Genomic DNA, 21,181 nt, shown 5'->3' with positions numbered 1-21,181 from the left:
ATTTATTTTGACAGATTGGCAGTAAAGCATAGAAGTTGCTATGAGTATACTACAGTACTGACAGAACCATGCAATGTGACTCCTATGGACCTTTGTGGTTGTTCTCAAAAGGAGGAGGAGGAGGAGGAGGAGCCAAACTACAAGCAAAAGCCAAACAATCAGATATTAGCTGAACTGGTCTTAACGCTTTCTAGGTTAGATACAGGGCTCATCTACACTAAGTAGGATATTCCACTATGAAAGTAGTATATAAAAGGCAGGAGCCACACTATTGCTTTATAGCGGTATTGAAGTGCATTGACAACTGTTGGGGCCCATTGACACATCTACACCTAGTTGGATATTGCACTATGAAAGTGGTATGAAAGCGGGATATGGGTCCCAACAGTTGTCAGTGCACTTCAATACTGCTAAAAAGCAGTAGTGTGGCTCCTGCCTTTTATATACCTCTTTCATAGTGGAATATCCTACTTAGTGTAGATGAGCCCCCAGTTTTCAATGGGTGCAGATCCATTGAAATCAAACAGATTTAAGTTACTCATTGATTTGAATGTGTAAGTATGACTAAATTTGGATCCAATTCTCCACCCACAATGCTCTGTTTAATTAAATAAAATTGTCTAAACAAAACACCCCTCCATACTCAATAGTAATACAAATTCAGTGTTGGGTCCAGATGGAGTCATAATACGACATAAGAACATAAGAAAAGCCATGCTGGATCAGACCAAGGGTTCATCTAGTCCAGAACTCTGTTACACAACGGCCAACCAGCTGTTGACCAGGGACCCATAAGCAGAATGGTGCAGCAGCAGTCTCACACCCCTTAAAGTACTACTTTGAGAAACAGCTGTTTCTAACTACATCTTGTGTATTCAAATACCTGGTGTCTTCTCTTGGAGTGAGCAGGGGAGTCTGGGGCTTATGAAGCAGATGACATCCCTCACATTCTAACAAGTAAATTGTTCATTTTTCAGATATACGAATGTTTGTAAATAGTTTCTGTGTTTTGAGCCTCTCATTCTTGATGATTTATTCTTTTGCAGTTTTCTATGGCGATGCCCATTTGTGTGATTTATGTAGTATACTATGCTTGTTATGTGAGTGTATAAGTATTATGTGTTGTTTTGGGGATTACTCAAAGGAAGGGCCTAAGGGGCTGAGACGGAGTTCTTTTATTGCGTTAAAAAAAACTTAACTTGGTGTCATCAGCAAACTTGGCCACTTCCCTGCTCACTCCTAATTCCAGATCATGTATGAAGAAGTTAAAAAGAATTGGTCACAATAACAGATCCCTGTGGGACCCCACTATTTACTTTCCTCCATTGGAAGAATTTGCCATTTATTCCTACTCCCTGCTTTCTGTTCTTTAACCAGTTACTGATCCATAAGAGGAAACTCTCTTCTTATTCCATGACTGCTAAATTTTCTCAGGAGTTTTTGGTGAGGGACTTTATCAAAAGCATTTTGGAAGTCCAAGTAAACAAAGTCCTAATACTTGGGTCATGATTTTATGTAATTAAACTCAATAGGAGATTTATCTTCCTTCAGACTATTATTCCAGCATAATTATTCCCAGCAAATTTGTATATGGCAAAGTTGTGCTCATATCATATATTATTTACATATACATTCATAAATCTATGAGATTATTATTATTATTATTATTATTATTATTATTATTATTATTATTATTTATTTATATAGCACCATCAATGAGAGAGAGGAAACTTAAGGTTAAAAAAGGATATTTTATTTAGAGGTTTGCTCTGAAGTGATTTCAGAAGGTAGCAATGACAATATTATTTCCTGGAAACAGATGGCATTATATTTGTTCAGCCTTTCCCATCTCACTCCCTCATATGCTCATGAAACAAAAAGGAAATTTGTGGTCACAAAAGGATATTTTACTCAGAGATTTGTTTTGAAGAGATGACCTCTGAAGCCTTTTGAGATCAAACTTCCTGCTTGAAAACCTGGTTGCATAATACCATTTTCTCACTGTTGTGTGCAGTCTTCATACGGTCATAGCTCTTACTATTATAGCAAAGCCAGTGAGTTCATTTCTCACTTTTAACCTCTTGCCATGGTTGCTTTAAGGACACAGTGACCTTTTCGTACATGCTGGGTACCAGTGGAGACTGGTGGCTCCGATTACAGTGGGGCTGGGAATCCACTCTGGATTTCAGTCAGAACCAGCCAGAACTCTATAGGAGCTATCCAAGGTGCTGAACCTATTTGAGAGTTAGGGTTCAGCACCTTGGATGGCACCTTTAGAGCTCTGGCTGGTTCTGCTTAAAACCCAGAATGCATACACAGCCCCACAGTCCCCGCAGCCTCCGCTGCTGGGACCCATACATGTAAGAGTCTTCCTGGTACCCTCCGGATGCTTGCACTAGACTTCCCAGAATTCCCAGCCATTAGCCAGGCTGGTTGGGACTGATGGGAGCTGAAGTCCAAATCATGAGGAAGGCACTAGTTAGGGGTGGCTGCACTACACCACTGTACATGAGCCATGGTCCAACAACCATCCCCTTCATCTAGCTAGGGGAGCCAACTGACTGTATTTCCACGTCTTGGCCCAACTGCCAGAAAAAAGGGCGAAGGCCATTCCACACCCCCAACAAATGTTTTATCTTAAGAACATAAGAACATAAGAAGTGCCCTGCTGGATCAGACCAAGGGTCCATCTAGTCCAACACTCTGTTCACACAGTGGCCAACCAGCCATTGGCCAGGGATGAACAAGCAGGACATGGTGCAACAGCACCCTCCCACCCATGTTCCCCAGCAACTGGTGCACACAGGCTTATTGCCACGAATACTGGACATAGTTCGCAACTATCAAGGCTAGTAGCCATTGATAGCCTTTGCCTCCAGGAATTTAACCAACCCCCTTTTAAAGCCATCCAGATTGGTGGCCATCACTACATCTTGTGGTAGTGAGTTCCATAATGTAACTATGCACTGTGTGCAGAAGTACTTCCTCATATTTGTCCTGGATCTCCCACCCATCAGCTTCATGGGATGACCCCGGGTTCTAGTATTTTGGGAGAGGGAGAAAAATGTCTCCCTATCCACATTCTCCATACCATGCATAATTTTGTTCACCTCTATCATGTCTCCCCTTAGTCTCCTCTTTTCCAAGCTAAACAATCCCATTTGATGTAACCTTCCCTCATAGGGGAGATGCTCCAGCCCCTGAATCATTTTAGTTGCCCTTTTCTGCACTTTTTCAGCTCTATAATATCCTTTTTTAGGTGTGGTGACCAGAACTGTACACAGTATTCTAAGTGCGGTCGCACCATCGATTTGTATAATGGCAGTACAATACTAGCCATTTTATTCTCAATTCCTTTTCTTATAATGCCTAACATGGAGTTTGCCTTCTTTACAGTGGCCGCACACTGGGTGGACATTTTCATCGAGCTGTCCACCACAACCCCAAGATCTCTTTCTTGTTCGGTCACCGCCAGCTCAGATCCCATTAGGTTATACTTGAAGTTGGGGGGTTTTGCCCAACGTGCATCACCTTACACTTGCTGCATCACCTTACACTTAGATGAACAGGCATATTTCCCATTGACCAAAATGACTAGGTTTGGGCTCCACACTTAAGACTAACAAGCCCCCTTCATGCACATGTGAGGAAAGCTCATCCTCCTCTGCTTGAACGGCTGTGTAGGACAGGGGGAGAAGAAGGTTGGAGGGAAGAGCACCACAAAAATGTAAGCAAAAACAGGGAGAGGCTAGCTCTGGTGCTGGTGAAAGGGTTCTTTATTTTTCTTGTTTAAAAAGACTTGCCATTTGCTGCCCTCCAAAGGTTTTGGATTACAATTCCCATCATCCCTCACTGCTGGCTACATTGGCAAGGGTGGATGGGAGCTGTAGGCCAAAACATTTGGTGTATGACAAGCTGCCTACCCCTGGCATAGGACTTGCCATGGAGGTCAGGTCCCTTGTGATGGAAGCCAGGTCACAGTTGCAACAGAGTTCAGTACCTTCTCAGCCATGAAGAAAAGCCAGCTACATCCTCCTGCTGCAAGTTGGAGATATGACTATTGAAAGATAAACTGTAACCAGGAGCAAGGGAGTCATGACCCATGGTCTGTCATCCTCTCAGTTCAGGGCCTGTGGAACTATACCCTGTGACGACATTCTCTCAAACAGGGCTTCCGTCAAGTCTCATGCTTTCCCAGTCCACTCACTTTCTGTGACCTGGATTCCATTGCATGTCCTTCACCAGGGATGGGCAACTTCTGGCCCTCCAGATGCATTGGCCTACATCTTCCATCATTCCCAGCCATCATAGACAATGAGGAAGGATTAAGGAAGTTGTATGAGAACTTTAGACCCCAGCAAGTCCAAGACCTGCAAAGAGTCCTCTCAGACAGCAATTGGCTGGAATATTTTTATTTATGTATTTATTTAAATTTCAGGGCAGAGCTACACTTTGGGTGGCAAACATGGGTCTGGGAACCCTGACTCGTGATTTTCCACCACCAAGCTGTGCATGGAGGATTTATGGGGTGGAAATGGTGGTGCTTCCTGCAACCCCAGTTCGTTGGATTTGCCAGACTTGCATTAGCTGCAATAAAGGGGGAAAACGGGGTATGTAGATATTGCAGGGGAATCTGATATGTAGGGCAAAGACTAACCACACTGTCCTATCTACATTTGTCCCCTGCAAATCATCCTCCTTCAACTCCCAGGATCTGGCCAAGGTTCCCAGAATCTCCTCCTCCTCCTCCTCCTCCTCCTCCTCCTCCTCTTCCTCCTTCCAGTACATCCTCTTGTTGCAATGCAAATTAAAGAACAAGTGAAAAGTGACACCTAGGCCATTTCTACACCAGCCTGAAAATCCGGGGTGGTTACAGCTAAGTCCCTCTGCGTCCACATGGGGGGATGAGCACGGGTTTTTCCAATGTAGGCCCCATGGCCAGCAAGGGATTCAGTGTGCATGAGATGCTCAGAGTGCCCTAAAAGCCCACCTGCCTGGGGCTTAGGAATGAGAATTGAACTTATTGCCCTTGAACAAGAGAAGTGACGGTATGAGACTGCACATAGCAACAGAGAAATGGGTATATCAGTTTCTGAGACGTCAAAGAAGGAATTTTATCATGAGGAGCTGCCTGTGGAATCACTTCCTCAAAACAAATCTCTTAGGAAAAAATCCTTGCGTGAACCACAAATTTCCTCTTTCTTTCTTTCTTTCATGACCATTTGAGGACACCGCTGAGAAATGGCATAATGCAATCTTCTTTCTGAGACTTTAAGGACAGGATGTTCACAACTGCAGACTTCTGAACTCAGTTTCTTGGTAAAATAGCATCCTTTTACAGCCACAAATTTCCTCTCTGTCTCGTCAGCATATAAGGGCATCATTGTGAGTGGTCTAAGAGAAATTCGTCATATACAACAAGAGGCTAAATGCAATGGGGCTGTTCAGACAACACGCTATTTGTCATACAACACGGTTGTCAGACAGAGAAGGGCCAGGATCTCTTCTCGATCATTCCAGAGTGCAGGACATGGAATAATGGGCTGAAGTTACAGGAAGCCAGATTCCAGCTGGACATGAGGAAAAACTTCCTGACTGTTAGAACAGTATGACAATGGAATCAGTTACCTAGGGAGGTCGTGGGCTGTCCCACACTAGAGGCCTTCAAGAGGCAGCTGGGCAGCCATCTGTCAGGGATGCTTTAAGGTGAATTCCTGCATTGAGCAGGGGGTTGGACTCAATGGTCTTATAGGCCCCTTCTAATGCTACTATTCTATGATTTTTAAAAATCAGGTTTTCCCTATCTGCCCTTATAGTCGATATTGCTAACTTTCCATTTTATTTTAAATAATACTTGTTCTAAAAATAAATAAATTAATAAATAACCCAATGTGTCTGTGTACTTTTGTGGTTTATTTCACAACTTTTAAAAGCACAACATAAAGAAGAGCCATGCCCATTACATCATATGCTGTCTGACAGTATTGCAATAAATACTGTCAGACAACATATGATGTACAGTACTGGAATAACAGCACTGGAATTACAGACAGTATTGGAATTATTATTACTATTATTATTATTTATTACATTTCTATACTGCCCCATAGCCGAAGCTCTCTGGGCGGTTTACATGAGATACAAAATGACTACCAAAAAAAAAAAAAAAAAAGCCACTGAAAAGACATAAATGGAAATGAGGGTCTTTTTCCCCTTTGGAAAATGAACAATGATTACAATCTACATTTCTTGCTAAAAGTTTCTCTCTTTTTAAAAGTTGGTTCAGAAGTCAGAAATTCCTCCAATTTCCTCCTTCGAAATTGGGGATAGTGTTGGGATGTTCAGCTTTCTACGGTCCCTCCCAGATTTACAGTTCCCAGGTTTCCGTAGAGAAATGTCATGACAGCTAAACCAGTGAGTGTTTGCAGTATGCACCCATGCTTCATCTTCACTATGTAGGTGCTATACAGAGCATTCCTATTCATATCTACTCAGAAGCAACCACCATTGAGTTCAATGAGACTTGCTCCCCTGGTAAGTGTGGATCGTAGCCTCAGAGAGAGGAAAATCCTTGGTGGTTTCCAGTGCATCCAGTTTCCAGACCAAATCCAGTTTCCAGTGTGACGTCTTGTGTTCAACACATGTAGCACGAGGAACCATTTTTCTATTCGAGGCTCCATTGGATAGGGCCAGAGCCAGTGTTAGGAGGGGCAGGAGTGAAAAGTATGTTGGGCCACCCTCTTTTCGCTCTCTCTTTCTGATATCCCTTCCTCCCTCTTCCTCGCCCCCTCCTTCTTTCCTCTCTGCCTAGTGGGCTTCTGAAGAAGGGATAGATCGCTCTTGACAGATGTCTGAACTTATCACTTGCAGAAAGCTTTTGAAGGATGCAGAGAAGCTGGAGGGGGGTCAGAGGAAGGCAGTGAGGATGATCAGGGGTCTGGAAACAAAGCCCTATGAAGAGAGACTGAAAGAACTGGGCATGTTTAGCCTGGAGAAGAGAAGATTGAGGGGAGACATGAGAGCACTCTTCAAGTACTTGAAAGATTGTCACACAGAGGAGGGCCAGGATCTCTCCTCGATTGTCCCAGAGTGCAGAACACAGAATAATGGGTTCAAGTTACAGTAAGCCAGATTCCACCTTGACATCAGGAAAAACTTCCTGTCAGAGCAGTATGACAATGGAACCAATGACTTAGGGAGGTCATGGGATTTCTTGAACACATACTAGAGGCATTCAAGATGCAGCTGGACAGCCATCTGTCAGGCATGCTTAATGTGGATTCCTGCATTGGACTCGATGGCCTTATAGGCCCCTTCCAACTCTACTATTCTATGATTCTATGAAATTAGGTTGAGTGCCACATGCAGCCCTTACATTGTAAGTTGCTCACCCCTACTTTGAGGTCTGCTATCCTCAGTATTTTACTCAATTTAGTATTTTAGTTTAGTATTTTACTCAATTCATCCCTTGCTCTTGACACCCTTGGTTGGGGTATCTGCTTCTTTCTTATTTCTGTTTCCCCCTGTTAAAAGATAAGGTCTGGTGCTGTTTCTGTTCTGGTTTTAGTGTTAGGCAAAAGCCTTTTTTTACTTGCCCTTGTTTTTTATGGCACATGTTTACTGAAAAGGAAAAACCCTTTGTGGGTTCTGGACATACCCCCAATTCAGTGAGTGTAGGCTTAGTTTTGTTTACTGCTTTTATGCTGGATTTGTATTGCCTGCTGTGACTTGATTATATATCGTATATTGTTATAGATCTACACATAAGTATTTTTATATTTTTATCTCTGTGTTTCTGTGGCTGAAGCATGGCTAATACATGTTTTAAATAAACCAATAACATCTGGCTAATGCAGATGGGAGGATGACAAAATGTCCCACTGCAGCAACGGCACAGCAGAGGGAAGCGACTTTTACCCCGGCTTTTCCTGTCTTCACTTGTGCGCTGCTCCAGGGAGCATTTCTGGGTGGAAGGCAACTTGCCGTTGGTTGCTAGAAGCTGCAGAAGGAAGAGGGGGTGGGCCCAGTGAGCCTAATGGTCACCAGAAAGTCCACGCTGCCTCCCTCCATCTGTATAACTTGCCACCACCCCACACCAGCGAAACCATGGGGTCTGGCGATGGTGCAGTGCCAACCCAGCACCGTGACGTTGGCCCCCTGGTCTATGAGTTTGGAGCCAGGAAACCAAACAATCCAATACTCTCTCTAGGGGACATAGGATTGCTCCCTAAAGGAATTGGTATCATCTCTGGGCCAGAAGTTGGAAACCCTGTCTTCATCTATAGGAAACAATGCAGTGCCGTGATTACTAGAAGCCAGCATGGATTTGTCAAGAACAAATCCTGTCAGGCTAATCTGATCTCATTTTTTGATTGGGTAACCTCCCTTGTGGACTGTGCTCCTTCCAGCTCTACTATTCTAGGATTCGGGGACCTCAGCCTGAAAGGTGCCAAGTTTCTTTTACAAGGCACAAATTGACCTAGAGCTCTTGAGTAGCATAAATATATATATGTGTGTAACTTTTGGGGTGCTTCCAGACAGAGGACTCCTAGCACTAGCAACTGGAAGGCATTGTACTGCTGTTCCGTCTTTTTCTCTTTAACAGATTTTCTGAGTTAAGGAAAAAGATAGATGAAGCAGTAAGAAAACATGGGAGGGTCATGAGTAGAAGTTGAGGTGTGGACTTCCCATAGATGTCCATGGAGTGCCATGGAAAACTTGTCTGGAAGCATTCTCATCTGCACCAGACAGGACGATTGTCCGCTGTCTCTTCATTCAACTTTCAGATGTCGTAATGCCCCACAATATACTTGTGAATTATGAATGCCATCCCTTTTTAATTCAGTTCCAGACTGATGTACATTGCGCTGCATAATCTCATATATACAATATAAAGTCAATGGAGAAATTACCAGAGCTTGTTCACAGAATCAAGCGTCTAGGTTAAAACGAACCAACTAACAAAACCCAACACCCACAATATTATTTTTCATGAGTGACAAATTGCTCCACAGTTCAGAACCGGGCCGAACGCAATCAGCACCAGAAAATTGAGTTGGTGTTCAAGACCCGAATAATCCTCTCACTCCAGATGTTGAATTCATACTGCAGTGGTCCATTGAAAAAGTATATATAACCTGCAAGGGAAGAAAACCAATTAGATCAGTTTGCCTCTTTAGGTTGCTACTATATCTTTGGTTAAACTCAGATCCTGACTTCTTTTCTTTTTGTTTGGCAGCAGCATGTCTGGAGAGAAGTTCCACTTACAGGATGCTCCTGCCAGTGGATGGGCGGGGACAACTTTCCGCATTTCCCTTTGCGGCCCCTTGTTTGTCTTTAAAATCTGCCCTAAGGGGGTTGAACAGTACTGCAGGGGTAGCAGCACGGGGAATTGGCGAAAACGACCTTCCTCTAACAAGTTTCTCTACAAGATCTCGATTCCATCCATGAGTGGAAGGGGACTTTTCATTCACAGAAGCCTGGTTAAAGATCCATGCCTATAGTGTCTGTTTACTGCTTTTAAATACATGTTCTCCAATTCCCAAAATGATTTGTTGATGAAGCCATTGAAGTAGACCTGTGTACAAGTTGTGATGTTTCCCAGCAGGGATACCCAAACCTTGTGACTCAGCCATGTATGATAACCTCTTTTTTTTAGTCCTAGACAGGCAACAAAACCAGCAAATGGACCATTAATAATTAGTATTGCCAGAATCAAAGCCAGAGTGAAAAGTCATAGAACCCACTCAGAAGACACCTTAAACCATGACTTTAACCATGGTGAATAAGGCTTTTTGCTTTATTCAGCATGTTTAAAGCCGTGATATATGGTGTCTTCTGCACACAGCCCAGCTTTCTGGCTTAACCGCCGTGGTAAAAGCCATGGTTTAAGATGTCTTCTGAATGGGGCCATATATTCTTAAAGGTGCAATCCTATGCATGCTTAGACAGAAAAAGTCCTACATTCTGGCTGGGGCATGCTGGGAGTTGTAGGACTTTTTGCATAGGGATTGTGACCCAAACCTCCTGATCCATTAGGAGACAATGCCATTTCCTACCTAGTCCTGTCAGCCATCCCATTTATCGACCCACTCTGTAATTGTTATGGCTCCAGAAATGCCACTCAACAAGGAGGGGATAGTGTAGGGAGAAGGATAGTCAGGTCCTGCTCATGATTTGAGGACACCCCCTGGAGCAAAGTGCTCTCTAGCTGGTGTCCTCTATAAATGGGCTGTGGCAGATTTACCTGGCGGTAGGGTTGTGTGGCAGCAACTAGAATGTTCCGAGCAGCCACAATGGGCTAGGTCTCTCAGAGGGGCATTGTGAAAAATTAAAATGATGAATGTACCAAGCTCCCTGACACTGCTGGCCCAGACAAATATATTAATGAGGAGGGGGAGACCCTGCAGGTATCACCAGCGGGCCCTGCTGGGGCACTGGCTACTGCCCCAGAATGTCAGGTGCTGGCGCCATCTCTGAGCTCCAAAAGCAAATGCGTACCATTTTTCTGATAGGCTGCATCCACTCGGTGACCAATCCCAGGGAAATCTTCCTCTATAAATCTAGGGTAGTCTTTGTCCATGACTTGGTTCTTTTCATCGTAACTACATTAAAAAGGCAAATGAATGAATGAATCAACAAATGTTTAGTATGACGTACCGCAGTTCTGTTTTATTCCTTCTACTCCATGCAGCTTACAACAAATTCACACAAAAAGCCTAAACTCGTGGTTAAACCATATATATATATATATATATATATATATGTAGAATACAGCTATAACAAAAACGTACATATTTCCTGCAGCAGCTCACAAATGCCTGCTTGAACAGGACAGTCTATAAAATTTGAGAGCTAAGGATGTGTGTATATGAATGTGATAATTGATAGTGAGATGGACACACACACACACACACACACACAAAATGAGAGATATACAAATGTCTTTTGAAAGGGAGCTCCATAAAGTGGGTGCAGCAATACAAAAGATTCTGCCACACACAACACCTTACACAATCCATAACAAAAAGACAACACAGAGTAGGCCCCATCAGGTCATCTGCAGGACTCACTGGGCCCGTTCAACAACATGCTAAGCCATGGTTAGATCACTAACCCTTCTGCAGTAAATGGTTAGTAAGTGCGTTTAAACCATGGTCATGTAGCCACCATGGTTAGAATTGGTTCACATGACGCACTAAGTCATGGTACACATGACATGCTAAGCCATAAAGTTTAGTTCAAAGTGCTTAACCACTGTGGCTTGGGGTGTTGTCTGAACAGGATCAGTGTTGTAGCTTTCAGAAGTGAGAAACTATCTTTGCAGATCAGAAGTGCTGTGGAGTTAATATTATCTCAGAATAACCTTTGCCCCTAATATTTCTGAGTTCAGAAAAGCCAAACCAGGGGCTGGATCCAGATATAGACATACTTAAAATCAATAGCCTTTAAGTTAGTCATGTCTAGATTAAATTTCAATGGGTCTACTCTATGGGATCCAACCCATAGACTACAGTATGTTTAGTACAGTATGCAAGTTGTTCCAAGTCACTGGAACAGTGAGAAAGAATGAAAAAGAAATGGATTTATAATATCACTGATCTAGCAGCTGGTGAAAAGAATCGCCAACATACCTCCAGTATTTGTCTCCTATAAAAAGGAGAGTTTTGCCAGTGTCGCTGATGTGGATGGCTGCATCTATTTCCTTCACGGATCGCGGCAAACCCAATTCATAAATTTTTTTAGGGTAGCCCTCTACTATGTCATAGCCATTCAAAGCCCAGAACTTCCTGCCTGTGAATAAGTGTGGATAATATATTAGACTTAGATCTGGGTTCAGTTTCCACTTCAACCATTTGATCACCATAATGTGGCCTTAGACATGTTAACCTCTCAGCCTCAGTTCACCTTTTGTAAAAATGATTTACTTCACAGAGATGTTGATGTTACGATGGATGAGACTCGCAAAACACTCCCTGCAAACACTTTACACACTAGGGCCCTTTCTACACCGATGGGTATAGAGGGAGGGAGAGGGGGCGATCCCAGACTTACCTGCTTCCGGGATCGTTGCCCTCAGTCTACACAGGCTGCACAATGTCACGGGCATTGCGGCCACCATTTTTTTTAAAAAAAAAAAGGGGGGGGGGGAGAGCTGGAGCACACTCACACTCCAGCAAAAATTAAAAGGTAAAAAAAAGGTACCGTCCCTGCTCCCCACCCCATCCCTGATGACCCTAGACTCCCCCCATCCTGACTCCTTCCCTCTGATGACCCCTGCTACTCACAGGGAAGAGGGAAGAAGCCAGGATGGGCATCCGCACTGCCCGCAGTCCTCGGGATCTTCCTGGGACTGCATGTAAAAGCGGGATAACTGAGGTCTCAGTTATCCCAGGGAAATGGAGGGCTCATCCCTCCCTGATCCCGGGATCCCCTGTGTGTCATTTGGATGCACAGTGATGATCCTGGGATGACCCCTCCAAAAAATGATGGTGTAGACAGGGCCTAGGTAGGGACATGATCAAGAAGGAAACAGCATATGCTCAACTCTGCCCCTCAGAAAGCAATGGGACTTGAAAATGCTTAACCAGGGTCAGTCCTACCATTAGGCAAAGTGAGGCAGTCACTTCAGGTAGCAGATGCTGGGAGGTGGCAGCAAGATGTTGGAGGAGGGGGCAGTGTGTGTCAAATGGCCTGCCCTGTTCCCCTTAAGATGCCTTAAGGTGTGATGGAGGATATGTATGAGCTAATTCAACAACATTAACCCCCGCCCCATTAATTTTAATGTAGCTACTTATAATACTGCAGATGGCAGGCACCAGATGAAAAGGATTTTCCCTTTACTTTTGCCCCAGGAGGTATGACTCTTCAAAAATTGTGCCTGCTACAAAATATACAGGCACCATATGAAGACAAACAAAATGGGCCGTTTTCTTCAAAACTTGTTTTAACGATATGCACCTTTCCGCTGATTTAGGCCGCAAGCTTATGGTCTCCAGGAGGGTATCCCAGGGACAACATGGATGTTTTGGATCTCCCTCTCCGAGGGTGGAGAAAGAGAGGGAGAAATGTATGTTAGACTTGGAACTGACATAGATAATGTCCCTTCCATTGCAAAACCGTAAAAGAAAAAATGAGAAGGGATAAGAGAAAAGAAAAATGCCCCTCCTCCCTCCCACCCTACGGTAGTATTTTCCACTCACCTGCCACTGGTAGGATTGCTTTTCTCATTTATTAATTTATCAGTCTGATTAATCAACTAATAGTTCTTTAAGGGTGCAATCCTACACATGTTTATGCAGAAAAAAGTCCTGGCTGACTGGGGAATTCTGGGAGTTGTAGGACTTTTTTCTATCTAAACATGCATAAGATTGTGCCTGAAGTAAATGATAGCCCTAAAAAAAATCAAATAAAAAAGCCACACTATGACCATGACATGCATTTGATTTAATAGCAGTTTTCTTCCCCTTCCTGTTTCATGTTAACAGTTCTCGAAAATGTGGGGCCTCTACCTAGTGAATGTGGGAATCTCCCTTCAAATCAGCTTTTACAATTGTTTCCACAATTTCCTTCATGTAATGAACAAACCAGAACATTTGTTCTTTCCTTTCCCCCTGAGGAAGCTTACCCCTAAAAAGCATCACACGATCCTTTTCAGGGTCTTCATATGCTGCATCAATCTTGCTTGGAATTTCTGGCCAAAATGACTTAATTTGTACCAATTCTGCATCAACCATCTGGGGATGTAGGCGCCAGAAGAACCTGGGATAGGAAGAGGAACATTTTGATTTGACGTGTCCAAATTTAATTACAGATCTTGAATAGGCCTTTCAAGTAAATCAGAAATTAAGACACTGGAACCAGTTCTCAGATAGCACTGAACAAATATACAAGTACATATCATAGCTGTTAAATGTTCTTCATTCAAATATTTAAGTTACAAAGCAAGTTCCTTGCCTATAGAAAGCTTGTATTGGTAGATACACTGCAGCCCTATTCAGGTGTTCGCCTGCACACATGAGAGTCAAAACTGTGTAGGGAGGGGAAGAGGCACACTTGCAAGCATCAACTTCAACATCCCTCTTCTTTAGATCTTCCATGTTGAGCAGGAAGGCCTGCAAAGGGCTTCTACTCATGTTCATGGTTACAAGCACATATGAAGTCCATCATATACATGGAACACTTGATATTTCATTTGTGTCTCACCTATCCTTGAAGATCATCATTTCTCCACGGAGTTCTGTGATGGCATTAAGTGTCAAATTTGCGCTGCATTTCTCCGGAGTTTTGGGGTGATCAGGATGAGGATCGTGGTCTCCTGCACCTGTGTCAGTAAATTACAAGTAATGATAGTGGCATGGAGTTCTGCTTTTGTCAACCACAACTAAGTATGAATGGCGCATGGAAGCATTTGTTTAATTACACAAGAAAAAAAGCAAATCATTGAGAGAGAGTTGATGATGCAGGATTTATTTCCTCCTTTCACCAATATGTAGTACAAACAGACTACTGGCTTCAGATGCCAATAGATTTCCCAGCTTGGAGCATAATGATGCATTCAACTAAGTAAGGTGGCATGGAGGTTTCTCAGAGTGTTCTGTTTCAAACTTGCTAATGTGTACCTATAGACAATGTGTACCTATAGACAATACATGCTATAGAAAATGGATGCTAAAGAAAACTAGGATGGACTTCTTCCTGATGTATTTTTTTCTGTTCTTACATGCAGGTTTTTTTTAATGTGTGGGAATATTTGGCATGCAACTCCCACATCTATAGGCTGAGATGAAACTCTGTACCATCTGATCAATCTGAACATGCTGGTCAGCTTTTCAATGGACTGCAGTACATCTCAGCTGGCTGTTGCCTGAAGCATGTCAGAAGGTGAAGGTAAAAGTAGTTCAGGGTGTAGAATAAACTGTGGGCGGTAGGCAGTGAATTGCTCTGTTTTGGCCAAGTTCGACTAAAACATGAATTCAAGGAAGGTGGGAAATTAGTCTCAATTCAGGGTTGTCTCTGGGAGGCCTCAAATGAATTAAGCAGTGGTGCTGTGGGAAAAGCAGTGTTGGTACGGTAGCAGTGTTGGGCCTAATCTACACCAAGCAGGATATTACACTATGGAAGCGGTATGAAAGCGGTATAAAAGGCAGGAGCCACAGCAAGCAGGATATAGCAGTATGGAAGATTAGGCCTTGGTTAGACGTTTATGAAGAAGTGAAGGGTTTGATCAAACTGGTAGTGGAGATACAGTGAGGATGTGATAACAGGTTAACATTGTATGTGGGAGGTGTAGGAAATTACGAGATGACAGAAAGACAGAGGCCAGATGATGATGAAGATTGGATTTATATCCCACCTTTTTCCTCCAAGGAACCCAAGGCGGTGTACATAATCCTCCGCCTCTCTATTTTATGCTCACAACAACAACCCTGTGAGGTAGGTTGGGTTGAGAGTCTGTGACTGACCCAAAGTCACCCAGTGGGTTTCCATGTCCAAGTGGGGACTAGAACCTGGATCTCCCGACTCCCAGTCCAACACTTTAGCCACTACACCACACTGGCTCTACACCTTGTGTTGAATCATTACAATCCCATTGTGGTAATGCTATGTCCCTCTTGCGCATTTATACTTCATAGGACACACAATGACATCTGTTGTGGTATTTTGGATAATATGGAATAAAATGAGGAAATAACACTATGAAAGCGGTATATGGAATGTGTAATGTGCCCCAACAGATATCAGTGCACTTCAATACCAGTACAAAGCAGTAGTGCAGATCTAGGCTGAGATAGGTGAAAAGATAGTATTTAAAGAAGAGTGAGGTAGAAGCATGTACCAATGTGAAACAGGAATAATGTTAGAAGAATGCTAATCATTAGCACGGATTTGTATGTGATGTTCTGCAAGATCTAACACACAGAATGATATTTATTTTTTACAGAATGGTGATATAATTGTGGTTGCGTGTACATAATGCAAAGTCATACAACGGCACACCTTACAACATCACGCCTTTGGGTAGAAGCACTGGAGAAATTCACTACCCATACTTTCCACTGTGGAATAATATGTACACAAAAAGAGGACAGCACAAAAGACAGACATACCATAGAGAGTCTGGATTCCTTGGACATCATCATCTGGCAGCAAGAAGCCAGTATTGCCTGTGTATGTGTAGACTGGATACATCAACGCTCCTGGATCTCTGGAATGCTCAAGTCCCAGCGAATGACCAAACTCATGAGCAGCCACAAGGAACAAGTTATAGCCTAGAGAGCAGCATGTAGGAATGGTTATGAAAGCAATAAAGCTTGCACCACACTATTGCTTTACTCTGATTTTTTTGGCTTGATGCCTCCTCTATAACATGTTCCAATACTAATAGCTGGTATGGTTTTTCTCTACTATTGTCCTTACTTTGATGGAATAGAAATAGTATCTGTCATCTAAATCAATCTATTGAGCAGTAAGACAGCACATACTTGGGTATTTTTTAGTCCCACTGAAATCAAACTCAGGCTGCAATCATATGTACACTTAGGGCCTTGCTAGACCTGCCGGATAAGCCGGCAGGGAGGAGGGGCGACGGCGCGCTAGAGGTAGCGTGCGCCGTCGCCGGCTTCTACACGCACGACGCGACGGGGCAACGGCAAGCCCCTTAGCGTTGGCCATTTCTTTTTAAAAGGGGCCATGTGCGCCGGAGAGCCGCCGGACAAGGTAAGTGGGTTTTTTTAAAAAAATTAAGCCCCCCCCACTCCCTCTGCCCCTGATCCCCCCCACAATTCCTGACGCCCCCCCCGCCCGCTCGGCCGTCCTCCCCCCATCCCCCATCCCCCATCCACCATCCCCGGCTGTCCTTCCCTCGCCCCCATCCCCTGTCCCCGGCTGTCCTTCCCTTGCCCCCATCCACCAACCCCGGCTGTCCTTCCCTCGCCCCCCTCTCTCCTGCTGGGTCCGGCCTTCCCCCTCGCCCCTCTCTCCCCCCCCCCCCCGGCCCGATGGGCACAACGAGTAGCCGCAAAAAGCTCGTATGAGCGCTGTGCCCAGTCCGTGGCTTTTCCCAGCTACTCGCGAGTAAGCGAGCAGCTGCAAAAAGCCACGGACCCTGCTAGACGTTTCGCAGCCCCGGCCTCAGGCGAATTTGTTTATGCCGGCTTAAGGCAGGTTTCAGCGCGGCCTGACCCCAGATTCCCCTGTGCGTCATCTGGATGCACAGGAGGGAAACCGGGCCTCACACCGTGCTAACGCCTGGTCTAGCAAGGCCGTTACTTGGGAATAGGTCTCACTGAATACAATGGAATGCTTTCAAGTTAGCATGGATGTGCTGAGGTGGTTGCAGCATAGGCAATATGAGTAAGGAATAGCAAATAACCAATCCTCAAAACAATCTATTTCAGCCACCGCTATTTACTGTTTGTGAAATTATTCATGTGAACAACTATGAATCATACATACTTCAGCAAAAGGGAAAGCCAGCTTTCTAAACCATTCACCAGTTAAACATTGTCTAACTTGGCATCGAATGATGTTTAAAGCCATCAGCCCACATGGGTAAGGTAAATTGGTTTTAGAGCACTTGTTACCTTTGGAATCAGTTGACCACAGTTCATCCTCATCAAAATGAGCATCTCCTCCATAATTTGGGCCAGGAGGGAAAGCGTGAGCCAGCAGTCCAGAAGGTCCATCAAAGGGATAGAAATCGCCATGCTCTGCAAAGATTAGAAGCAGCAGTGCATTCTATTAACATGCTTGATTGCTAACCAAATGAAGGGATGACACAACCCTCAACACAGAAAGCAATTTCTCTCTACTTACCTCTCCTTCCAAAGGAGATCATGATATCAGCAGTGCCACTGCGGATTCTAGTAAAGTTGAGTGGTGTCACATCTGACCAGACCTTGAAAGCTTTTCTGAATGCTCTGTCCACTTCAGACTTTTTCAGATCGGGGGTGTAATTTACAATCCTGCCAAACAAAAACAATTGAAAACTCCATAAATCTTGCAAAGCATAACTGTGATAACATTTCAGTTATTACCATACTTCCACTGCCTATTTTGCAAATACAAGAATGCAAATATAGGCACCTTTCCTGTTATGCAATTGAGGTTTTGTGGTCACAGACAGTGCGGTTTTTATTACAGGGTCATAAGAAATTCACCTTCTTTTTGGAAGAAGCTATGAAGGACAAAACCCACATGCAATTAAAGTGGATCAGGCCTTTTGATTCAACCAGATTAATGGTCTTATCCTGATCATGTGTACTTGGACTTGCTTTCTAGTACACATGAGGCATTTAAATGTGAAACATCCATCCTATGTTAGCAATGTTCTTAAAATTAAAGTCAGAGAATTCCACCTAAGGATAGCAGTGATTAAACTAGATATGTAAATTTCACTTTCGACCCTGCTTTTATTGAAAATTTCATGAGTTGCTCTATTTTGATTCTTAAGAACATAAGAAGAGCCCTGCTAGATCAGACCAAGGGTCCATCTAATCCAGCACTCTGTTCACACAGTGGCCAACCAGCTGTCGGCCAGGGATGAACAAGCAGGACATGGTGCAACAGCACCCTCCCGCCCATGTTCCCCAGCAACTGGTGCATACAGGCTTATTACCTCGAATACTGGAGGTAGCCCAATTTGCAGATATATACATCAAAGGAAATGATATAGGACAAATGAAATACACTCAACAACTGATGGCCTTTGAAGGTCTAAAGCTTATAAAACATAACAGGAAAGCTTGACAAATGTTGCAATTAACCTTCTCCCATGACTTGTTCTCATGGATGCACAGCACGGCAATTAACTAGTTCACTTAAGAATGCAAAGGCACAAGACACATACTAAGTGCCTAATGCTGCAACCAAAATAATATCAATAATAATATCCCAAGTGCTAAAGAGATGGGTTGTAGCACACTGGGACATCATACACCTTGCATATTAGATAAGAACCAGCAAAGACCTGAGACTCTAGAGAGATTTCGCTAAATGAACGGATAATTGGACCATGATTTTGACTCGTCATAAGGCATTGCCTTTTATCATATCTTTAATATAATGTGTGCCAGTCTAATGAGATTAAAATTGGCTAGCCTTCCCAAATCTGTTGCCCTAGTTGTTTTGGACTACAACTGCCATCATCCCTGCACATTGGACACGCAGACGGGTGCTGGTAGGTGTAGTCCAACCTATCTGCAGGGCATCAGGTTAGTGAATGCTGGCATAGGAGTTGTGAATGCTGGCATGGAGTGAATGCTGGCATGGAGTTACACCAGATTGGGACTGCAGGCAGAGTTCTTACCTGTAGGTTAAGTTATTGTGGGACCACTTCAGCTTTCGTGGGAAAAAATTGTACTCCCCCACATCAGGGACACCACATCGTGGCTGTTGCATTAGTTCATATGTTTCTTCATCTAGCTTGCCTGTCACTTGCAGTCCAAAAAAAGCCTGCATTTCTCGAAGTTTGTTAGTGACTGTATCAGCTGACTTCTTCAGTATCCCAGCAGGATTGGACCGGAGATTGTAATGAGTCTTTAGATAACGCTGGGAAGAGAAACAACAACAATTAGACTTCTGGTTTGGTCAGTGGAGGCTGGCGGCTCTGATTTCAGTGGGGTGGTGAATCCGCTCCAGGTTTCAGCCAGAACCAGTCAGAACTCTAAAGGAGCAAGAAGCAAGTTTAAGCTAATAGCTCTTTTAGAGTTCTGACTGTAACCCGGAGTGGATTCACCGCCCCACTGACATTGGAGTCACCGGTCCCCACTGAGTTTGGTACTGCAATGTAGTGTACTACTGCTAAGAGTAGTATTTTGCAGATAGAGGCAATAGAGTGAGAATATGCATAAAAGAGATGTCTACTGTACCTCTGCAAACTCAATGTCTTCCTTCGTGAACTCATCACTTTCCGATTCCTCTGACATTGGCAGCCTATAACACCATGATGCGCCCAGCAGTAGTAAAAAGGCAGCTGCAGAGTGGAGGTACATCATGCTGGAAGGATACTTAGCTTTTGGAATTCTGATGGTTTAGCCTTTCAGATAGTTTGACTTTTATAGACGACACAAGTGACTCATCACCTCCCAGAGACAACTTCCGAGTGACTGTAAAGTAAACAGGCATCCACTGCTGTTCCCCCACACGCCCCTCCTTTCCCCCAAGAAGGCCTGGGGTTTTGAGGAATCTGCTGTCCCGCTAGCGGCTTAGAAACACAGTCTCAGCATATTCCCAGGTGTTGTGGGAAGGGCTGAGAGGAGCAAACCGAGCCTTTTTGATTACTTTGCAATGTTTTCGACCTACTTTTGTTGCCTTTTGAAACAATGATTTCCTGTCTTTTGTTTTGATGGACAACTGAGATCCCAGCAATGTGTTCGGATGAATTGGCCGCAGGACTTTCCATGTATTGCATGGAATGTGTGAAGTTCGGGGCAGTGGGGAGTGGGATTATTATTATTATTTATTTATTTATTGCATTTATATTCTGCCTTTTTCCTCCAAGGAACCCAAGGCGGCGTACACAGAATCATAGAATAGCAGAGTTGGAAGGGACCTACAAGGCCATCGAGTCCAACCCCCTGCTCAGTGCAGGAGCCCACCTTAAAGCATACCTGACAGATGGTTGTCCAGATGCCTCTTGAATGCCATTAATGTGGGAAAGGCCACGACCTCCCAGAATCCTCCTTCTTTCCATTTTATCCTCATAACAGCAACCCTGTGAGGTAGGTTGGGCTGAGAGTCTGTGACTGACCCAAAGTAACCCAGTGGGTTTCCATGGCTGAGTGGGGACTAGAACCTGGATCTCCCAACTCCCAGTCCGACACTTTTAGCCACTACACCACACTGGCTGTTCAAGCAAAGAAGTGACCACATGGGTTGCATATTGCCTTCCTTGTTCTGACTTCCATGTACCTGCATAGCAGTGGAGGCTGGTGGCTCTGAAGTCAATGGGGTGGTGAATCTGCTCAGGGTTTCAGCCAGAAACCCATCAGAACGCTAAAGGAGCTATCCAAGGTGCAACACAAACATTGTATGGAAAGTTGTGCTATTGATCAGCTTGCACAAAGTTTGAGGATGCCAGATTATCAGCCCCTTGTCTATCAATTTGTGATAGGCATGAGTGTTTTGATGCATACCTGGCATTCCCCTGTTCATTCCAATGAACAAAGCAGACCCATGT

The 21,181-nt window shown here is 43.9% G+C and overlaps 1 protein-coding gene across 1 annotated transcript; it reads right to left on the bottom strand.

Annotated features, from left to right (window-relative positions):
- Positions 1 to 8,696: 8,696 nt before the first annotated feature.
- LOC134399201 (collagenase 3-like) lies at positions 8,697 to 20,012 on the bottom strand. Its single transcript, XM_063127110.1, has 10 exons — positions 19,872 to 20,012; positions 19,310 to 19,551; positions 17,818 to 17,966; positions 17,586 to 17,711; positions 16,110 to 16,271; positions 14,206 to 14,323; positions 13,628 to 13,761; positions 11,634 to 11,793; positions 10,501 to 10,604; positions 8,697 to 9,137 (listed from the first exon to the last, which is right to left on the bottom strand). Exons 1-10 carry the CDS (start codon positions 19,995 to 19,997, stop codon positions 9,037 to 9,039), a joined length of 1,422 nt encoding a protein of 473 aa, XP_062983180.1. The 5' UTR covers positions 19,998 to 20,012; the 3' UTR covers positions 8,697 to 9,036.
- Positions 20,013 to 21,181: the final 1,169 nt, after the last annotated feature.

The sequence above is a fragment of the Elgaria multicarinata genome, chromosome 5, assembly GCF_023053635.1.
Source record: "Elgaria multicarinata webbii isolate HBS135686 ecotype San Diego chromosome 5, rElgMul1.1.pri, whole genome shotgun sequence".
NCBI classification, from domain to species: Eukaryota; Metazoa; Chordata; class Lepidosauria; order Squamata; family Anguidae; genus Elgaria; species Elgaria multicarinata.
This window is presented reverse-complemented; position numbering and strand designations above follow the sequence as displayed.

Bases quoted from the DNA above. Each gene is read 5' to 3' on its own strand.
- LOC134399201 (XM_063127110.1), bottom strand. From the start codon at position 19,997: ATGATGTACCTCCACTCTGCAGCTGCCTTTTTACTACTGCTGGGCGCA. The intron at 19,552-19,871 runs GTACAGTAGACA...TTCTCTTCCCAG, and splicing joins AAGACATTGAGTTTGCAGAG to CGTTATCTAAAGACTCATTA. The intron at 17,712-17,817 runs GTAAGTAGAGAG...TAATCTTTGCAG, and splicing joins GATCTCCTTTGGAAGGAGAG to AGCATGGCGATTTCTATCCC.